Source organism: Armigeres subalbatus, chromosome 2 (assembly GCF_024139115.2).
Source record: "Armigeres subalbatus isolate Guangzhou_Male chromosome 2, GZ_Asu_2, whole genome shotgun sequence".
Lineage (NCBI taxonomy): Eukaryota > Metazoa > Arthropoda > Insecta > Diptera > Culicidae > Armigeres > Armigeres subalbatus.
The window spans coordinates 147,057,130-147,079,761 of record NC_085140.1 but is presented as its reverse complement, the minus strand read 5'-3'; the positions used below and the strand labels follow the sequence as shown (position 1 = coordinate 147,079,761).

Sequence of the window (22,632 nt, the reverse complement as noted above, 5' to 3'; positions counted from 1 at the left end):
TCGTTTATTTCGTAAATAAAACGCGGTTCTGTTTTCTGTTCCTGGTCTCGTACACGTGCATTTTGGCTGGTTTTAAAAAATTAGGGAAAAATTGTTAATTTCTTGTGGAAAATGGTAGCAAACAAGCACAAAGCTACCAAACGGAAGATACCTTCGGCGGAGGAAGCTGAAAAAGTTAGCAAAAGCAATGGTAAACAGGTATCCAAAGAGGTAGACAATTCCGACGAAAGTGCTAGCGATTATTATGAATCCGATGAGGTAAAACTTTGATATTATTTTCCGGTTAAACTGCTTTTTAAAACATGAACCTTTTGGTTGATTTAGGAAAATCTTCTAGCTAATATTGATAACAGTGGCGACGAGGATAGCTCGGATTCCGAGGGCGAAGGCAATGATTCTGATAATGATGAAGTGCAGCAATTTGAAAGTGCGGATTCGGACTTTGAAGACGAATCGGATAAAGAGGAGAGCGAAGGAGATGATTCTGCGGACGATGTAAACAGCGACAGTTCACCCGAACCGGAAGAGGAGGAAAGTGACGAAGACGATGAGCTAGAATTTGAGGAAGATTTAGAGGAGCCGGCACAACCAAAAGCAATCCAGGATGTTGCTGTCGGTAGAGCAAAAAGAAATGCCAAGCCAACAAATGAGGAATCTGATGTAGACGAAGAAACTAAAGAACTTTTGGAAGCAGCTCAGAAGGAGGATGAAAGGTTGGGCGAAATTGATTCGGCGTTGGGAAGTGCTCCTTCTAAAATCAGGGGCGTTGGAGTTTTTCCTTCGCAAGCAAAGTCGCGTTTCAGTGGCGGCAAGAATCAAGATGAATATGCCGCTGGAGACACTTCCGACGAGGAGGACATTAGGAATACGGTGGGAAACATCCCCATGCATTGGTACGACGAGTATAAACACATTGGCTACGATTGGGATGGCAATCGACTGATTAAACCACCGAAAACGGATGCTATTGACGACTTTCTCAAGAAAATGGAGGATCCCAACTTTTGGCGTACGGTTAAGGATCCACAGACTGGGCAGAATGTGGTTTTGACGGATGAGGACATTGGATTGATCAAGAGAATTATGTCGGGGAAAAATCCTGATGAGCAGTACAATGATTATGAGGTATGTTTAGTACGGATGGAAGGAAGAAGATTGTGTTTCTATATTAGATACTATACCAGCATATTTCAATCAGTGGCAAAGTAAGTAATAGTGGACGTACCTTCAGAAGACGATTCCAAATACCGCGCAGAAGATTGCCTAATATTGTCGATGCAGATGGAATCAAGAACATGTATGAACTTGTCTCAACTACGTCGCTCAACTGAAACGTCGCTGGTCGCTGGCTACCCTTTCCAGTAAGTGCTCCAGCGACGCGGGCAAATTCAATGCGTCGCTGCAGCACCAAGCTGAAAAGCGCTTCGCTGATGAGCGACGTTCCAGCGATTACTCGCATTGAGGCACAAACCTTATATGGGGTTTATGTGGTGCGGTGTACCATTTTATTTATAACATTTAAACGCAATGACCGATCGTTATCAAATTCAATAGTGATCAACAAGGGTTTGTTTCCTGTCGAATAAAACTTGTTGCGAGAAAATCGGCTAAGAATTACTATACGAAAAGTTGTCCAATGTTTTTTTTTTATCTCTTGTGCACACACATGTGACACGACAGACATGTGCTTAGTTCGTCGAGCTGAGTCGATTGATGTATAACAATATAGGTCTCAGAGGTTTCTATAAAAAGTTCGTTTTCGGAGTGAAATGATAGCCTTCCGGCACAACTTCATTGTACGAGAAACGCAAAAATGAGATCAAATTTCTCAGTACATTTGAAATTTTCATAGAAAACTCTTTCTATACTTAATTCTATAGCTATAAAAATGTTCATTATTTCTACTTATATGTTTACTTTTCATAATGTAGTAAATCGATTAGCCAGTCTATTTTTAATTTTTTAAACGAATATTGACATGATCTAAAAGTTTTTCTCTGGAAAATTCTGAAATAAATCCTAAATTAATAGTCGATTTTCATACCTAACTATATCTTTGTTAAATGCGGTTAACCTTATGCGGAAATAATCTACACATACCATAAATCAAAGAGATTGGATTTTTTAAAGTTGTTTTGGTGTATGAATGCGTCATTTTTGCCTTTCTCGTATACAAAGTATACATAAAGGCTATATGTTCGCTCCAAAAACAAACTTTTTATAGGAGGCTCGGAGACCCATAGTGTTATATACCGATCGACTCAGCTAGACGAATCGAGGTGATGTCTGTGTGTGTGTATGTGCGCAAAAAGTCTAGTCCACTTTTCAGACACTTACCCTTAACCGAGTTGCATTCGACGCAGAATCCTGTCCCATTGTTTCCTATTGAAAATTGGCCGGATCGGACTATGGGCTCAGAAGTTATGGTCAAAATACTTTTTTCAGACAACAACGAGTGGAAAAGTCTAGCCCATTTTTCAGGCACTTACTCTTAACCGATTTGCTCGCAACAAAATGCAGTTGACGCAGAATCCTGTCACATTGCTTTCTATTGAGAACTGGGTAGACGGGATCAGAAACTATGGTCAAAATATATTTTTAGGCAAAAAAGGCGTGGAAAGTCAGGCCAACTTTTCAATCAGTTTTCATCAACCGATTTGCTCGCAACAAGTTGTGTTCGGCGGGGAATCCTGTCCGATTGTTTCCCATTGAAAATAGGGTTAATCGGAACCTGGGCTCGAAAGTTTCAGCCAATATATTTTTTTACAAAAAAAAAACTTTTTTATAAGAAGCCGAAGAATTAATCTTTAATGAAATGCATTTTTAAAAAATCACTTAGTATTGGGACACTTGGTCTTAACTTGTTTACTCATAACAAGTTGTGTAAGACGGCGAATCCTGTTTCATTATTCATTAAGTTTCTGCCCATTGTTTTGTATTAAATTGATCATAAAAATTTTAGCCCTAATATTAGGTATTAAGAACTAACTTACTCAGGGCTGGTAGCGATAAATGCCGTTCAAAATAGTGACTTAGTGACCAACGATGACGAAAAAAGTGACCAAATAGTGACTTTCAGAAGCAGAAAAAGTGACCAAATAGTGACTTTTATATGAAGTACTAACCAGGTAGTGAGCTGAGTTGCATTCGTATTGTTACTGAGTAACTCGTAGTAGATCGGAAACTAGGGATATCATGTTTTTCAAATCCTTATTAGAATGCTATCAGAAATCAAGAGAAGACAAACATTACAAAATCATGAGGATTACTACTGCTAGCCGTGTGCATCTTCATCGTAACTAGGGAGAGGATGGATCTTAGGGACAACCGACTTGGCGACACCATCATAAATATCACAGAGTTGGATATTGAGGAAGGTATACGTTGGGACATCCAGAGGCTAGCGATATGACCATGGTAAACCTTATTCCGTAACACACGGGAGCAGGTAACGAGTTACAAGTTGTTACACTAAACCATGCTTATAATTTGAACAACGATTTTGAAACAAGTTCTACAGCATTGTGGTAATAAAGTTTAACATGAGTTTTTCGTGAAACTGCAGTTTGTGTATGAAAAGGCAGAATGAAGTATAACAAAGTTTGCGCTCCTTTTACTATCGATCAAAAAATATTGTCTCGTCAAAACATATTCCCAGAAGATTCACCATATATAGATGATTCAGCTGTAAGACAGTATGAAAAAGTGCCAGAACGATGTTTTGGATTGGGCTTTCGCTAATTTTTATGTAGTTAGACGTGTGAATATTGGTTTTCTGCACGTTGAAAAATTAACACGGTTTTTCGGCAAAAAAAATAAAATGTTCTAATAAATTACAAGACAGACAATTATTTGGAATCACAAAGCTTATGAATCTAATGAAAATGTTAAAAAAAACTTAAAGTATCCAAAATTATGATGACGTTTTTAAAATACGATACGAAATAACATTTTTAATTGAAAGAAATTAAAATACATATAGAGTCCATTTGCCATTTGTTTTTTCGAGACCCTGATCTCGGTTTCATTAAAAACATTAACTCATATATAACAAGAATTTTACCGAACCTAAGTTTCCTAAGTTTCAAGTTTCGTAAAATGTGATCCAAAATCTTGAATTTGATGCAGAAATTGCTTTGGAAAACTCTATTTTTTTTTAATTTCAACGGAAGTTGATTTTCTGTGGGAAACGTAGTGAAAATTTCTAGGATTTTTTTTCAGAAATTGTGCAGAAAATGCTTAAATCCTTGTGAAATCTTTCTCCAGGAGTTCAAATGGAAATTCCAACAGAAATCCGATGGCGAATGTCAGCACAAAAACTTCCGAAAATTCTTTCATACCATAAATTCAAGGCAGAATATTTTGTAGACATTCCTGCTGTCTCTTTCAGGAATTTCCGCTGAAACTGCACGTCAATTACTATAAAAACTTCTCTGCGAATCCTTGAAAAAAAAAATCTCTTTCAAATACAAGCGGATTTTTTCATGAATTCCGGTAGAAATCTTTTTGAGAATTCCTTCAGATATTGTTTGGTGAATTCCTAAGAAAAACCTTCCGAAAATTCAAGGCGGAATTTTTACGGAATTTTACATAAAGATTTATGCGGTCATCGCTACAGAAACTACAGTGATAGTTCCTCTAAGAGAAACAAAGTTAGGAAGCTTTTTATAACGAAGGTAGATTTTTCTCTAGATACAGGCAACTTACCCAACTTAGGAAGTAGTGCGCTGGATTCGCCTAAGAAGCGCAAATAAAACTTCGGAAGAAAGTTCGGTTCGGAAGTCCCGATGTCCGAATTCTAATGTGGTGCTACGCCGACAATACCATGCTGTGTGGTTCGTCGTAGAGGGGTTAATCAATCAGAAACCAAGAAATATCTCGGAATTATGTCAAAATTGACGTGACAAAAAAAAAATGAATATTCAGAAACGATAAAAATGACAACAAGTGAAGTTCTTACCCTTATAATGCTTGTTAAACGAGTGCTCAAGAGTATAATGCATTCAATAATGGCTTAGAAATATCCAAAAAAATTGAGTAAGCATAGACTTCAAATGTGGACAACAACATTTTGCTATCGAAAACAAAATTTTACGCTCCTTATTTATTAAATTTCTACCCAAAACTAAATCCGCGCGAAGTCTCAACCGTTATGTAAATCCGCATCAAATCCGCGAGAATAGCAAAAACCGCGAAATCCCCGTAGTCGTAACAATCCTACGCTTTATATACGGCGTTCCCTAAACGTATGCCCAAGCTTCACTGTGTGGTCTCTCTGTGTCTCTCGAACCCGAAGTCCATGGTTCGAACCCACTCTGCCTTTCATAAGACGGCCTTGGAGCAATTTTTCCAACTTTATATATTTTGCTAACAGATTTACATTTGATTTGGTTGATGATAATGGTAGGTACAAATGAATTTTATTTTGAACTTTTTTTTACAAAGGGTGGTGCGAAAATAGTGACTTTAGTGACCATTTTCTGAAAAATAGTGACTTTAGTGACTTTTGGATGCAAATAGTGACTTTTTAGTGACTAGGCTCAAAATAGTGACCAAGTCACTAAAAATTGACTTGCTATCAGCCCTGCGTTCCATGCAAAGCATTGATCATAACAATGCTTCGGAAATCCTCCCGTCAGCCCAGTTAAAAAGCGGCGCTCGTTAACTGGACTGATGTTTTAGCCCAGTTAGCGAATGGATGATGTAGTTGAATCAATTGAGTACCCTATTCAAAATCTATTAAACCTAATCTTATGTATAAAAATGAAATGGTCTGTGTTCGTATCCGCATAACTCGAAAACGGCTGGATGGATTTTTTTCATTTCTTCAGCAGAAACATTCGTTATAGTTTCCGACGGGTTTATATGATATTTCCTAATGCGAAAATTACGAGTAAAGTTGAGCAAATCGTGTAAAACTTAAAAAAACTATTCGAATGGGAATTTCGCATAGGCAGTTATCAACGCGCATTTTCGCCTACTATGCAGGACAACGTCTGCCGGATCGACTAGTAAGATAAATATGTAGAAACATTATTTTTTGCGTAATAATCTAATACTAAATTTATTTATTTTATTTATTATCAGACTAAGGCCGGAGTGGCCTGTGCTGCACATAAAAGTCTTCTCCATTCAGCTCGGTCCATGGCTGCACTTCACCAACCACGCAGTCTGCGGGGGGTCCGCAAATCGTCCTCCACCTGATCGATCCACCTTGCCCGCTATGCACCTCGCCTTCTTTTTCCCGTCGGATCGTTGTCGAGAACCATTTTCACCGGATTACTGTCCGACATTCTGGCTACGTGCCCGGCCCATCGCAGTCGTCCGATTTTCGCAGTGTGAACGATGGATGGTTCTCCCAACAGCTGATGCAATTCGTGGTTCATTCGCCTCCTCCACGTACCGTCCGCCATCTGCACCCCACCATAGATGGTACGCAGCACTTTCCTTTCGAAAACTCCAAGTGCGCGTTGGTCCTCCACGAGCATCGTCCAGGTCTCGTGTCCGTAGAGGACTACCGGTCTAATTAGCGTTTTGTAGATAGTCAGTTTGGTACGGCGGCGAACTCTATTCGATCGGAGCGTCTTGCGGAGTCCAAAGTACGTGCGATTTCCAGCCACTATGCGTCTCCGAATTTCTCTGCTGGTGTCATTTTCGGCAGTCACCAGTGAGCCCAAGTACACAAATTCTTCTACCACCTCGATTTCGTCACCACCGATGCAAACTCGCGGTGGGTGGCTCACATTGTCTTCTCTTGAACCTCTTCCTATCATGTACTTCGTCTTCAACGTGTCAGTCTGATGTAGCTTCCTCCATCTTCTCAAAGTTACGTGCCATAATATCTATGTCGTCGGCGAAACCAAATAACTGGACGGACTTCGTGAAAATCGTACCACTCATGTCAATCCCTGCCCTACGTATTACTCCCTCCAAAGCGATGTTGAATAGCAGACACGAAAGACCATCACCTTGCCGTAACCCTCTGCGGGTTTCGAAGGGACTCGAGAATGCCCATGAAACTCGAACTACGCACATCACCCGATCCATCGTCGCCTTGATCAACCGTGTCAGTTTTTCCGGAAAACCGTGTTCGTGCATTAGCTGCCATAGCTGGTTCCGATCGATAGAAGAATTCGTGTACTTGGGCTCACTGCTGACCGCCGATAACGATACCAGCAGAGAAATTCGGAGGCGCATAGTGGCTGGAAATCGTACCTACTTTGGACTCCGTAAGACGCTCCGATCGAATAGAGTTCGCCGCCGTACCAAACTGACTATCTACAAAACGCTACAAAACCGGTAGTTCTCTACGGACACGAGACCTGGACGATGCTCGTGGAGGACCAACGCGCACTGGGAGTTTTTAAAAGGAAAGTGTTGCGTACCATCTATGGTGGAGTGCAGATGGCGGACGGTACGTGGAGGAGGCGAATGAACCACGAGTTGCATGAGCTGCTGGTAGAACCATCCATCGTTCACACCGCGAAAATCGGAAGACTGCGGTGGGCCGGGCACGTAGCCAGAATGTCGGACAGTAATCCGGTGAAAATGGTTCTCGACAACGATCCGACGGGAAAAAGAAGGCGAGGTGCATAGCGGGCAAGGTGGATCGATCAGGTGGAGGACGATTTGCGGACCCCCCGCAGACTGCGTGGTTGGTGAAGTGCAGCCATGGACCGAGCTGAATGGAGAAGACTTTTATGTGCAGCACAGGCCACTCCGGCCTTAGTCTGATAATAAATTAAATAAATGAATTTAGTATTAGATTATTACGCAAAAAATAATGTTTCTACATATTTATCTTACTAGTCGATCCGGCAGACGTTGTCCTGCATAATAGGCGAAAATGCGCGTTGATAACTGCCTATGCGAAATTCCCATTCGAATAGTTTTTTTTAAGTTTTTCACGATTTGCTCAACTTTACTCGTAATTTTCGCATTAGGAAATATCATATAAACCCGTCGGAAACTATAACGAATGTTTCTGCTGAAGAAATGAAAAAAATCCATCCAGCCGTTTTCGAGTTATGCGGATACGATTTCATTTTTATATATAAGATTAGGTTTAATAGATTTTGAATAGGGTACTCAATTGATTCAACCACATCATCCATTCGCTAACTGGGCTAAAATATCAGCCCAGTTAACGAATGCCTTTTTAACTGGGCTGACAAGAAGATTTGCTATGCATTATTATGATCAATGCTTTACATGGAACGACAACAATATACCATTTAGACTCCCCTCGCAGCCTAGTATTTGTTTTTGGTTTTTGACGGATAACTGCTTTTTAACTGGGCTTTGGCCCAGTTAGCGAACGCCCAGTTAAAAAGCGCCCAGTTAGCGAACTGTTGCTGTACCTTAATTCGATACTTACTTGGTATCGGACATCAAAGTATCAATTCCAAAAGTACCGTGATGTGCCCTAATTTCGCGCGCGCCTCAACTTCGCGCATTATAAAATCATTTATTTTCTTTTTATTTTTAGGTGCCAGTCAAAATGTAAAAATCTGGAGGATTACAAAATATCATAGTTGTTGAAAAAATTGAAAAGCTAACTTGGTTCAGTACACCAAATAAAATTATTTCAATTTAGTCCTCCCATCGACCGCCATATTTGCTTGTGCTTAGCACAGCGACGAAGAACATGACCCAAGTAAACAAATGATTTTACTGTACAAAACTGGATACCTTTTGGAAATATTTGTATCCATAATGCTCTGTTGGATATGTTTATTCGTCATTACTATTGAAAAGTGTGGAATTTTATTTATTTTGTGTTTATTTAGACTTTTGCTTTGTGCGCGAAATTAGGTATATGAGAGTAATTATGGTGCCTAATTTCGTTTATTGTTGTCGCGTAGTTTCATTTGCAACATTCTAATGAAACAAAAGCTATATAATGCACAGGACAGTTTTACACTGAATAGAACCTGAAGAGTTCATTCCCATACGCTTTTTATCTAATTTTCAGGCGGATAACCACCGACATCGACTAATGTTGACTTGAAAAATCTTATAGATCAGTGCCTGCAATAGCTATCAAATCCGATGTGTAAAATGATGCTAAAATGTGCGATGTGTAAAATGATGCTAAACTTACACTCAAAATAATTTAAACGTCAATGTTACGTGAAAACATACGTAGCTTTTTTCCATCCCACTTTTCACGTAGCAGCTACGTGATCCATAGGTGACAAATGAACTCATGAACTCGTGGGATTTCACCGGAGTTTCACATCAATGCTACGTGACTTTTCTGATAGCTTTCACCATACATGTTTTATAAAAGTTGGATTATATTTTAGTGAATTTAAATCATTTTGTACATGAATTAGGTGGAAATTTATTATTGCCACTTGCATATTCTAAACCTCAAACATATACATATTTTAGTAACCGCAAATGTAGGTAAATAAATAATGCAGAAACAATGATAACAACTATCATGATTACGTATATTATGCAAAATTCCAAATAATACATAGGCATCCACATTTAAGAGTTGTTTGGTGTATACATGATCTTCTGCATATGAGGCTTTAACATTTTTATTGCTATCTTTTTTACTATAGAACGCCAGATGATCTTCAGCCATCGTTTTGCCTTTTCGGGTAGTGGTCTGTGCAATCAGTTTTGCCGATCGACCTAACAAATTGATGTAGAAAATCTGGAAACAAATCGGAAAATCGGATGACTTATTTGGTTTGTTATGCAAGTACCAAAAACTTCACTTACGCTTCACTTCGCTCTTCGCATCATAAGGGATCATTTTGCCAAAATTCCTAGTAGGTATTTTGCAAATCTTAAGTTATTTGTTTAAAATTAAAATTGCCAAATGTTTCAAAAAATGTCTTTTGAAAGCAGCAAAACCACAAACACCGAATGAAGGCAAACTTTATTGCTGTCAAAATGAACTTCATGCGTCTACGTGATTTTCACGTAAGAGGCAAAGGGTGACCTAAGTAACAATTACAGTCCTCGCATTTACTTTTTATAGAAGCCTTATTGAATGCTACCTTCAACAGATGAATCATGCGAAAAGTTCATTTTCATTGATCTACGTGATTTTTCAGGTAGCCTTGATGTGCCAATTATTTTTCGTGTAAGATAAAACTACAGCAGCTTTTTCGATAATGTATATAATATTGAAGTTGTCTTGTATACAACACATATTTGAAGATGTCCTATGTAAGAGATAGCGAAATTTAAGACTTTCCTTCATGACGTCTCGAAAATTCAAACTTTTTTAATACACCAGCTAAACATTGCTCATACAATGCCTTTTTTCTTAAAATATAGTTTTTTTTTTATTAGCTTTATTAAGGAGACTTGCAGCCCCAGGCTGGCTCGCCTCCGTTAAAATATAGTTTATATTTCAGGAGAAAACGATATTTTAGGAATTATGACTTGTGTCAACCAAAATTCATGAAGTAAAATCTAAGCAAAGCTCCAGGGTCGAAATATAGGTACATACCATTTCGTCTAAAGAATGGGTCACTGACGGCTGTCTGATAACGTTATCTGCATATTTTGAACAATGGATGCATGCTTCTATTGGTTAATTGATTATATTTCATCAAACTAATAACGATATTCAATTCCAAACATGAGCGAAATTAGGAACACTTTTGCGCGAAATTAGGAACTATCCCATTTTCTTGCGCGAAATAAGGAGCATACAACGGTCTTAGATTCATACCCCAATTTTTTTTTTAATAGCAGCAAAATTTGCAAGTAACATTTTTTTGAGAACCTAGAATCCTTCTACTACGTGATGCAGTAGCAAATGTTTCCAAATGGCCACTACATGTTTTTTAATGAACGTTTGAACTTTGTCAGATCTTAAGTGCGCGAAATTAGGGTACTTCACGGTACTTGGTATCGAATCAAAAGTATCGAGTATTTACTCGTATTTACTTGTATCGATTCATCCATATGGGGATGTATACATTTTGGTCGTCACTAATGTATGGTTTACAATGGGCGAGTAGAGGTTCCATGATGACTAGCTCGAACAACTTGGCAACAACAGACAATGATCTGATACCACGGTAATTGGCAACCTTTGCCACGTCACGTCTGTTACCTTTCTTATGAACAGGAAACATGTGCGCTGTCTTCCAACAAGACGGAAAAATTCCTGACGTAGGCTAGATGTACCAGTTGTGGCTATAGCACCAGTTGTCGCACTAGTGCTTTATATGCCAAATGGCCAATCAAATCACCGCAAACCAAGTTCATATCGATAAAGCATATTCATATGATACGATAAAACCTTTGATCTCCTCCAAAACAAGCAAAGCATAATTGTAAAAAATGATTTTGCCTAATTTTTGACATCCTTTGCACCAGTTGTCGCACTAGTGGTCCCTATTTGGCCAGTCCCATAAGAAAACAATGGGATTTGCCAAATAAGGAACCAAAATTAAGGTGCATGCGTTCCTATTATGGATTAATCAATTTTGATGATTTTAACTAATTTTATTGTGGTTTTCACAGCTGTTCTAAGGAGCAGGAAGTAAAACATTTCGCTTGATATATAAAGGGGGCCCTCCTTAGCCGTGCGGTAAGACGCGCGGCTACAAAGCAGGACCATGCTGAGGGTGGCTGGGTTCGATTCCCGGTGCCGGTCTAGACATAAAAGGTTCCCTGGGCATAAAAGTATCATCGTGTTGGCCTCATGATATACGAATGCAAAAATGGTAACCTGGCTTGGAAACCTCGCAGTTAATAACTGTGGAAGTGCTTAATGAACACTAAGCAGCGAGGCGGCTCTGTCCCAGTGTGGGGATGTAATGCCAATTAGCAGAAGAAGAAGTTGATATATAAAGTCCACCCATATGCCTTATACTTATTTTTCAAAAAATAGTTGTTCTTATGTATGGCGACAATTGGTACACCCACCCTAATCGAAAGTTGGAAAACATGGAATAACGGTGTGACGTGACAATGCCATCGATGTGCGTTTTCAGAAATACGGAAGGAATTCCATCTGGTCCAGGGTTGTAGGATGTTTTCAGTTTCAATACAGTTTCGCGAACTATTCCGAAATTGATAACAACCCTGCTCATAGCTTGGCCGGAGATAGGAACGGACCTCATAGCATTTCGTATTTGGTCTTTGTTATAGTCTTTCATTGCTGGAAATACTGGTGAATTTTTCAGCACACAGTCTACTGATGTCCTGAGAATTAGACGCCAAAATTCCGTTAAGCGTCATTCGCGAAGGAAGACCAGGTCACTGCTCGTGGGGTTGGTCGCGGAATGATTGGGTCTCAGATTCCGAATAGCGGCAGTCTTTGGACATTTTTGACATCGTATTTCGAAAGGTGTTTAGCAGGCTCGTTATTTGAGTTACGGGTATAATCTGAAAACGATTCAGAGAGCAAATCGATCACAGAGAAATACCCGTATAATTACAAACTGTACATGGATATTTTCCCGTGCGGTCGACAACAGTATCCTTTACTGTTGACAACTGTAAATGAACAATCTCATATAAAGTTTTAACAGTTTGTGGTACGGTTATTTGACAAATAACAATATGTTGAATGGGTTGTTAAGTTATGTCACCATAACAAATCGTCTGTTTTCGCGTGCAAAATTTTCGCTCAACAGTATGATAAAATGTTGACATATAATGCAGGAAATAAAGAGCATTTTAAAGACAACATGTTATATGTTGACATTTAGTGATGTTGTCGAGCAGTTATGGTTGAATCGATCGAAAAGTATTCGATAACCGCAACGTAAACTGTGAAGCTATATCTTACATCGTAATAATGATTCTGACCATATAACATGTTGTTTTTTATTATGCGGGTAGTACTTGCCTAGAAGTTGATTTTGGAAGGCCTCATCTCCGGACTCAGACAGAGGACCGTGGCGTCCCTTTGATCCAACGGAGATGGGTTCACGTGTTATTCGATCATGATTTCTTCTACAGTCGGGATTACCAACGGGTCGTTGATCAAATTTGCCCAAGGTTTATCACCGGAGAATGTTGTTGTAAAATAATTACCTTATTGCCATCATATGATCAAAGAGATGTTAAACACTCTGAGAAAGTTTTCCGTTAAGTTTGAAAAGTGTTAACTCCTTCTTCAGACGTCCATCATTTCATAACATCGGTTGTCGAAGTATTAGTAACTGCTCTGCCTGCAAAGTAAGATGAGTTTGATGAGTTCTTCTATGCGCTACTTTTCCATAATGGCCGTATTCTGCCTTGATGTAGGGGAAAAGACGGCTCAAGTCTGAGAGAAGTACTGTTTGATTTATATTACAAGCATTCATGCAAATTGTCGGTCTTGAAGCTTCAACCAGATAAATAAGCATATATCAATAAATAAATTGTTCCATTTCAAGACGTTAAAGAAAATCTTTTAGACAAGTGCTTGATGGTTATACTATATTGATCTTGACTATCAATTGAATTATTCTTTCAGCCAAATTGTGTATCGAATTCTGAATAGCTCTTAAACCCGCATTAAACGCATAGGTTCGCCGAGTTTTCGTTGTTGGACAATTGTAATGACCTCAAATGAAAGACCTATTAACTTTTACACTCTAATGTGCCCAGAATTAAATACTAATGTATCATGATATGGAAAAGCTTCTGAAATATTCAAATGAGTTAGTTCCGGCAAATATGAACATAAAAATGAGTATTCGGAATATGACTCTGTTCTAGAATTGAATCAATAAAGAAGGTCTAAAAAAACCCTCTGACAATAATAGGGCATATCTATAAAATTCCTTACTGTCCCTGTTCAAATATCTGCGATCTAGTAAGAATTCGTAGCTCTGTATCGATTTTGTCTTGAATAGATTAAAAATGACAAAATAATTTAGTTTATTAATTTCCCGGAACATGTATTTTTCCCGGGAATCAGGAATCCTGGGAAATTTTATTTCCCGGGAAATCGTTTCCCGTAATGGAAGCCCTAATCTATATTTTTCCCCGAACTTTGCCTCGATAAATACTGAAAACTGATTTCATTAAACTCATTACAGCCATGGATCGAGTGGTTCACTTCGGAGGTAGAAAAAATGCCCATCCGGAACATTCCGGATCATAAGCGATCATTCTTGCCCAGTAAATCAGAGAAGCAAAAGATTGGCCGTCTTGTGCATGCTCTAAAAATGGGATGGATCAAAACACGTGCCGAAGCGGAAAAACTAGCCGCGGAAAAGAAGGGTCCCAAGTTCTACATGATGTGGGAAACTGATCATGGGAAGGAGGAAATGCGCAGGATTCATGACCATGTAGTTGCTCCGAAGCGACCACTCCCGGGTCACGCCGAGTCGTACAACCCGCCACCTGAATATCTTTTCAACGATAGGGAACTGGCCGAGTGGAACAGCCACGAGGAAGAACCATGGAAGAGAAAACTGCATTATGTACCTCAGAAGTTTAACTCTCTCCGGGAGGTGCCATATTACGATAAATACATCCGGGAACGATTTATGCGCTGTTTGGATCTCTACCTGTGCCCTCGTGGTAAACGCACCAGAGTTACAGTTGGACCAGAATATCTGATACCGAAACTACCTTCGCCGAAGGATCTGCAGCCCTTCCCAACGTTGCAAAATCTAATCTACAAGGGACACACTGACATGATCCGGTCCATTAGCATCGAACCAAAAGGAGAATACTTGGTCACTGGATCGGACGATCAGACTGTTAAAAGTTAGTATTGATAAAAGTTCCATCCTTTCCATTCAATTATATTAACTTATTTATTTATTTATTTACTCTTAACTACTAGTTTGGGAAGTGTCGTCGGCTCGTTGTATCCGAACCATTCCAACCGGCGATGTGGTTCGCTCTGTGGCCTGGTGTCCAAACAGCAAAATTTCGCTCATAGCTGTGGCCAGCGGGAAGCGTGTTCTACTTATCAATCCCCAAGTTGGGGATAACTTGATTGTCAAGAAGACAGACGACCTTCTCGCGGAAGCACCCAAATCAGAAACGGTAGACAACGATCGAATCACCACCGCTGTACAGTGGGTCGATTTCACGGATGAGGAGAGAAGGTCCGGCGTGCGGATTGTGATTAATCACTTCAAAGAAATCAAACAAGTCGCTTGGCACGGACGTGGGGATTACTTTGCTACCGTGATGCCTGAAGCAGCCAATCGTTCGGTGCTGATCCATCAGCTATCAAAACGCAGATCACAATTTCCGTTCTCCAAGAGCAAAGGGTTAATTCAATGCGTGCTGTTCCATCCTGTGAAGCCGTGTCTGTTCGTTGCAGTAAGTATTGTGTTTGTTCTAGTCTGACTTATTTATAATCTTTCATGATTTCAATTCCAGACTCAACGGCATGTCCGCGTGTACGACTTGGTTAAACAAGAACTGTTGAAAAAGCTTTTCCCTAGCTGCAAGTGGATTTCAAGTATGGCAATACATCCCAAAGGTGATAACTTGCTGGTGGCCACCTACGAGAAGAAGATGATGTGGTTTGATTTGGATCTGTCGACGCGACCCTACCAGCAGCTGAAGCTGCACCATTCCGCAATCAGAAATGTCGCGTTCCATTTGCGCTATCCCCTATTTGCTTCGGCCAGTGACGACCGTAGTGTGATTGTGTCGCATGGAATGGTGTATAAGTAAGCTGCCATTACAATTAATATATGAGTATCTGTTTTTGAATGTTCATTCTTTTCGATACAGTGATCTGCTTCAGAATCCTTTGATTGTTCCCCTGAGAAGATTGGAACATCACGAGAGGGTAAATGATTTCGGAGCATTTGATGTTGTGTTTCATCCAACGCAGCCGTGGCTATTTTCGTCCGGTGCCGATAACACCGTGAGGTTGTACACTTAGGTAAGAATCATTTCAGTATGTACTGCAAAAGAGTGCAGTACGCTTTATCTTTTTTTTGTTCCAATGCAAATCCTTTTACTTTGTAATAAAGTCAATCTACTGAAAGAAATCGATGACCGATCTGTGATTACAAATATGAAATGAAGAGAAAGCTTTGATATAAGAAAGATAACTATATATACGCTAATGCTGCGTACCTTTTTGACAGCTGGATTTTTAATTTCTGCTAAGGATAAGAATCCTCGAGCTTCTCAAACACGGTAGTTTTCTTGTGACATGCCCTGTTCATCGTACCCTTCCGGCTTTAGCTACCTTCGGTATACTGGGTTCGTCGTGGAGCTGGGCTAGCTTGTGATTTATTCTACGCAGCCACACACCGTCTTTTAAAAAATGATTGGAACAGCGTCTTCGACCAGAGGTCGTACAGATTGAACACTTAACACCTAGACAACGGGCAGCACTCATAATAAACCCAGCGGACCGATGGAGAATGTTTCGATCACGAAAAGTTTCCTGCTTACCGGGCGGGAATCGAACCCACGCTCCATAGCCCATGCGTCTAGACGATTGACGTCGCTAACCGCATGGCCACGAAATCCACCGCAAAAGATGGTCCTAAGCACCTGTATCTCGAATACTCCAAGTCCTTGCAAGTCCTCTACGAACATGGTCCAAGTTTTATGTCCGCAGATGGCTATCGGTCTTATAAGCGTTTTGTACATGACACATTTGGTGCGGGTTTGAATCATTTTTGACCGCAGTTTTTTTCTGGAACCCGTAATAAGCCCGACTTCCACAGATTATGTGCCTTCGTATTTCACGACTAACATTATTATCAGCCCTTAGCAAGGATCCAGTAGACGAATTCATTGACCAACTCGAAGGTATCCCCGTCTATCGTAACACTGCTTCCCAGCCGGGCCCTGTCGCGCTCGGTTCCACCCACTAGCATGTACTTTGTCTTTGACGCATTCACCACCAGTCCAACTTTTGTTGCTCCACGTTTCAGGCGGGTGTACACAGCTCTGCCACCTTCGCAAATGTTCGGCCGACAATGTCCATGCCATCCGCGAAACAAATATGTTGACTAAATCCGTTGGAAATCGTATCCCGGCTGTTACACCCGGCTCTCCGCATGACACCTTCTAGCGCAATGTTGAACAACAGGCATGAAAGACCATTATCTTGTCTTAGTCCCCGGTGCGATTCGATTCGTTGCTTCGATCAGTCTGGTAAGCTTCCCAGGGAAGCTGTTCTCTTCCATAATTTTCCATAGCTCTACGCGGTCTATACTGTCGTAGTGTCGTATGCCGCCTTGAAATCGATAAACAAATGGAAATCGATAAACAAATCGAACACCAAACGTTGGGACCTGGTATTCACGGCATTTTTGGAGGATTTGCCGTAAACGTTACAGTAAAGATCTGGTCCGTTGTCGAGCGACCGTCAAAGAAGCCATCATAATAGTTTCCTACAAACTCATTCACTATTGGTGACAGACGACGGAAGATGATCTGGGATATCATTTGTAGGCGGCATTAAGGATGGTGATCGCTCAAGGGTTCTCATACTCCAGCTTGTCAGTTAGTTGAGGAGAAGAATGCAGCATGGGCGAGATTGCTGCAACACCGCACGAGGGCGAACGAGGCACGATATAAACGGGCGCGGAACAGACAAAACTCGATTTTCCGGAGGAAAAAGCGCCAGCAGGAAGATCGAGACCGTGAAGAGACGGAGCAACTGTACCGCGCTAATAACACACGAAAGTTCTATGAGAAGTTAAACCGTTCACGTAAGGGCCACGTGCCACAGCCTGACATGTGTAAGGATATAAATGGGAACCTTCTTACAAACGAGCGTGAGGTGATCCAAAGGTGGCGGCAGCACTACGAAGAACACATGAATAGCGATGTGGCAGACGAAGATGGCGGTATGGTGATGGACCTGGGAGAACGCGCACAGGACTTAATTCTTCCGGCTTCGGATCTCCAGGAAATCCAGGAGAAGATTGGCCGGCTGAAAAACAAAGGATTGTAGCAACTACCGCGCAATCATATTGCTGAATGCCGCCTACAAGGTACTCTCCCAAATTTTATGCCGTCGACTAGCACCAATTGCAAGGGAGTTCGTGGGGCAGTACCATGCGGGTTTTATGGGCGAACGCTCCACCACGGACCAGGTGTTCGCCATTCGCCAAGTACTGCAGAAATGCCGCGAATACAACGTGCCCACACATCATCTATTCATCGACTTCAAAGCCGCATATGATTCAATCGATCGGGACCAGCTATGGCAGCTAATGCACGAACACGGATTTCCGGATAAACTGACACGGTTGATCAAAGCGACGATGGATCGGGTGATGTGCGTAGTTCGAGTTTCAGGGGCATTCTCGAGTCCCTTCGAACCCCGCAGAGTGTTACGGCAAGGTGATGGTCTTTCGTGTCTGCTATTCAACATCGCTTTGGAAGGGGTAATACGAAGAGCAGGGATTAACACGAGTGGTACAATTTTCAATAAGTCCGTCCAGCTATTTGGCTTTGCCGACGACATAGATATTATGGCACGTAACTTTGAGAAGATGGAGGAAGCCTACATCAGACTGAAGTGGGAAGCCAAGCGGATCGGACTAGTCATTGACACGTCGAAGACAAAGTACATGATAGGAAGAGGTTCAAGAGAAGACAATGTGAGCCACCCACCGCGAGTTGGCATCGGTGGTGACGAAATCGAGGTGGTAGAAGAATTTGTGTACTTGGGCTCACTGGTGACTGCCGAAAATGATACCAGCAGAGAAATTTGGAGACACATAGTGGCTGGAAATCGTACGTACTTGGGACTCCGCAAGACGCTCCGATCGAATAGAGTTCGCCGCCGTGCCAACACGGATACAAATTTCATCCATTTGAATCAAAAATATTCATGTTTGTTTGCAAACAGATAACTATGTTTAAATCAAACATATTTAATTTAAAAACAAAATAAAAATCCTGTTTGTATTATGCAAGCACTAGTGAGCAGCCCCTCGCTAGCTCTTACAGATACTTTCGCACAAGTTCTCGAAAAATGGTGAAAAATATTTACGTCCATTTGGAAAAAATCAGTTCGGAATAATGGTTTGTTTACAAAATAGAATTGTCAGTGGGAAACCCAATTTCAATAGAACAATGAGAAACTCAAAGATGTTGGCTATAGACCAATGCAAGATCTTGACTTAACCTAAATTATTTGACAGTTTACAGAGCTTGTTTACAGGGTGTTAGAATTAAAATCGATCATCTGGAAATAAAAATCCGTAATTTTCATTCAAAATCATTTTGATCCGAATATTCTAGTGATATCCTTTGATTCCTACCATAAACCAACCACAGCAGACATCATTATTCTTAATTAATCGCAAAACAGTTTTTCCGGAAGCTGCTCCAGAGACTAAGTCCATGTAAACAAGCTCTGTGAACTGTCAACCTACGTCATCATGCACTGGTCTATTGTCAAACGTAGTGGGTAGGATTGGGGTGCCAGATACCTGACTTTTTGCCCTTTAAGGTTCCTAGGTGGAAACACTTCATCCGTAGTATTACCGGAGATGTACGAAAAGTGCAAGAAAGCAATTAGTGACGATTTACAAATGTAAATTGGTTACATCTCGTTCACGACAGATATTTGGTCGTTTCCGAACAACAAAGCTGTGATTAGTTGCCAATATGTAGCACGCCATACTGAATTCAAGTGAATTCTCAGGATCTCACACTAGGGAAAGAATCGGGCTTATAATTATGAAAATGCTGGGTGACTGGAAAATCGACAAAGGTCGTGTTCATCTGATTTTACGTGACAATGCGGCCAATATGCTGAAGGGATTGAATGACGCTGAATTACCAAACGTTAGATGTTTCATTCACACTCTTTAGTTGGTCGTGCTCGAGGGTTTGAAATGCCAAAAGGTCATCAAAGATTCAATTACGAAATCGCGGAACTTTGTAACTCATTTCAACCATTCTCCGTTTGCCTTTTATAAATTGCTTGAAATTCAAGAAAAGTATGATTTTCCACAAAGGAAGCTTGTGCAGGACGTTCGTACACGTTGGAATTCTTCGTTTTACATGTTGGAACGCATGCATGACCAAAGACCTGCGGTAACCTATACTATGCGGGGAAGTGTTCACTTTTACAGTGAGAATTTGACGGAATATGAATGCAACATTACCAGTCGCTTATTGAATTGCTGAGACCTTGTCACCTGCACAAGGATGGCATGCGACAGAGTTTTGTTCGAATGCCTTGGAATGATTGCTATTCCACCAGAATATTAAAGTAGTGTTGGGGTTCACTTCTCTATGTATGCATAATACTACATCAACAGAACCACAGAACCCATCGTCGAAAATAGATTGTCGCTAAACGATGTTGGATCGTATGCCATGCAATGTCCAAGAAGCAATACCCTGCCTGCACCACTAAAGCCTTACCGTGCGATCTCAACAGAACAGCCGAAAGCCAGTCTCACCAATTAGACCTGCTGTCGACTAACCGAAGAGTCGAGACATAAAGAACTCACCTGCACCGATGAGCACGCGGCACAAAACGACCAATTGATACCACTCATATCGCGATCATACTACCGATCGTCAAGTGGTGAATTTCACCTTACTTGCTAACTACCAGACGATGTCTCCAAGTACCATCGAACCAGTGGTCAGTTCCAAATAACTATCGCTACGTACAACACCTAGTAGAGCGCGACAAAGTTAAAACTCGAGTGCGTGTTAATACCATTGTGTAATTTCGAGTGTCGTCAAAAAAATAGTTAAAGGAACATTGTATACGGATGGAGTGAGTAGGAAGTGCTATTGAGATCGGTGAGCAGTGAGAATACTAGTGATTAGGATATGGCCTAAATTCTCCTTCGATACTCCTAGGCCTATTTGTGCATGCTACCGAATGTGTCGACGCGGGAAAGCGGTGTCCAACAACAATTAGTGCCCTGTGTAGTCGCCCAGCACTATAGTGCGACGAACTTTGTGGACAAGACGGTGGGAGCTGGAGATTGCATCTGGATGGTCGAGGACCTCGCCGAAGGGACACACTTTTACACTTTTACATATTTACAACACTAGAGATAGTTTTAAGTCTATTGGGGGGAAAAAAAAATGGGAATTGCATGTAAAATTTCAACATTTCTTTTTTACAACTGGTGATGTCGTGGAGTAGAGTCGTAGAAAGAATTTTGATGCTGAGCCGCGAATCTGTACAGGCTGTTCTGCTGCAGGCCAATATTTTCTCATGCATGTTTGATTAACTGTAATTCATGATTTTGTCTCATGCTGGTGGGTGGTTTTCCCCAAATGACAACCTTTCAAGGAAATTACCCGAATTATAAGCTCTGATGATTCGTACATTTCCGAAGTGATCCCATATGTTGCCACGCTCAGGCTCTTTTTGGAAAAACCTAACAATGATCACAAAGGAATGGAACCTACAAAAGAAACCTTATTGCGAAGTGTGAATACTCGGTTCAAACACATTTTTGATGAAAATGTGTTCACCTTCGTTACAGTTCTGTTCAACGGAGGGATTGATATATGAACAGCAACGAAATCGGCTGCTTGCGGAGAATGGAAAAATGCTCACGTGTATGAAATGAAATTTCAAGTATTTGGAAGCCAATTAATATGTTAAATTTTGTCAATAACTAATGTAAGGACTCAAAATAGTTACAATAAACAATTGTAATCAAGTGTCGGTCTTTCACCGTCATTAGTCGTCTGAGTACACGCGACCGCTTACGTTAAAGGCAATCAAACTCATCAAATGCTTTAGCCAAGCAAGCCTTTGGCACAGCAGAGTGCGATTGAATTCGCATTCTATACCGTCCCGCCCAGACAGTTACTGGGGGGGGCATGGAGTGCGATCCTCTCGTTTAATAAACAATGTGCACTCGCTTGGCTGTGGATATACAATAGTAAAGCGCATGTAGAGATTGGACAAATCAAGCATCCGAAAGATATTCAATTTGCAAAAAAGAGAGCTAACCGCGGTGGAGGTTGGTACTCGGATTCTGATGGCTTTTCCGCAAACGTGACCTTTAAGTGGTCTTGTTGTGTAGGGGTTATCACGCCTATCTAGAGAGTAGGAGGTTGAGGGTTCGAGTCCCTCCAAGACACGTGGATTCTTTTTCGCAAATTTCATATCAATTTGTCCATTTCGAAACATATGCTGTGCAAATTATAAGATGTTTCTCTAACATCGATAAAAAAATATAATTTATTTCTATCTGTAAAGTTACACTGCACATTAAAGACTAAAGTAGGATTCCTATCACTGAACCTTTTGTTGATTAATTCTAAACTGTCAGCTTTTTGGTTGACATCGTTCGATGCGTTGCCCCCGTTCGTTGGTGCGTTCCGTCGGCCAGGTGTTGGTTTCCTTGTTGTTGCTACGTTGGCTTTTCATGACTCGCCACTTCTGTGGTTCATCGATCGCGGCAGTCGATCGCTATGGAATGGTAGTTTACTCGTTGTCGAGGGTGGTTCTGCTGACCGTGCTGGTTACCAGGGTGGCTCTCGCGTAACGTCTCCCCCTACAAGTGTCAAGCGTCCTCGATTGACTTCCGGTTCTGGAGTACCTTCTCTCTCATTTGTGGGATGCTCCGAATTTTCTGTTGTGGGGTCCGAAGTTGTTCCCTTGGTTGCTTCGAGAGCATGTAAATTAACTTCCATAATAGTTTGGGGAAGTTTGGAAATAACGAGATTTTGTATGGTATTTCTACGCCTGTGGAGATAGAACAGAATTAAGAGTAA

The 22,632-nt window shown here is 40.9% G+C and overlaps 1 protein-coding gene across 1 annotated transcript; it reads left to right on the top strand.

Annotated features, from left to right (window-relative positions):
• LOC134210977 (ribosome biogenesis protein BOP1 homolog) lies at positions 1-15,941 on the top strand. Its single transcript, XM_062687444.1, has 6 exons — positions 1-258; positions 325-1,125; positions 14,016-14,691; positions 14,771-15,258; positions 15,319-15,614; positions 15,679-15,941. The coding sequence occupies exons 1-6, from the start codon at positions 112-114 to the stop codon at positions 15,830-15,832; spliced, it is 2,562 nt and encodes an 853-aa protein (XP_062543428.1). The 5' UTR covers positions 1-111; the 3' UTR covers positions 15,833-15,941.
• Positions 15,942-22,632: the final 6,691 nt, after the last annotated feature.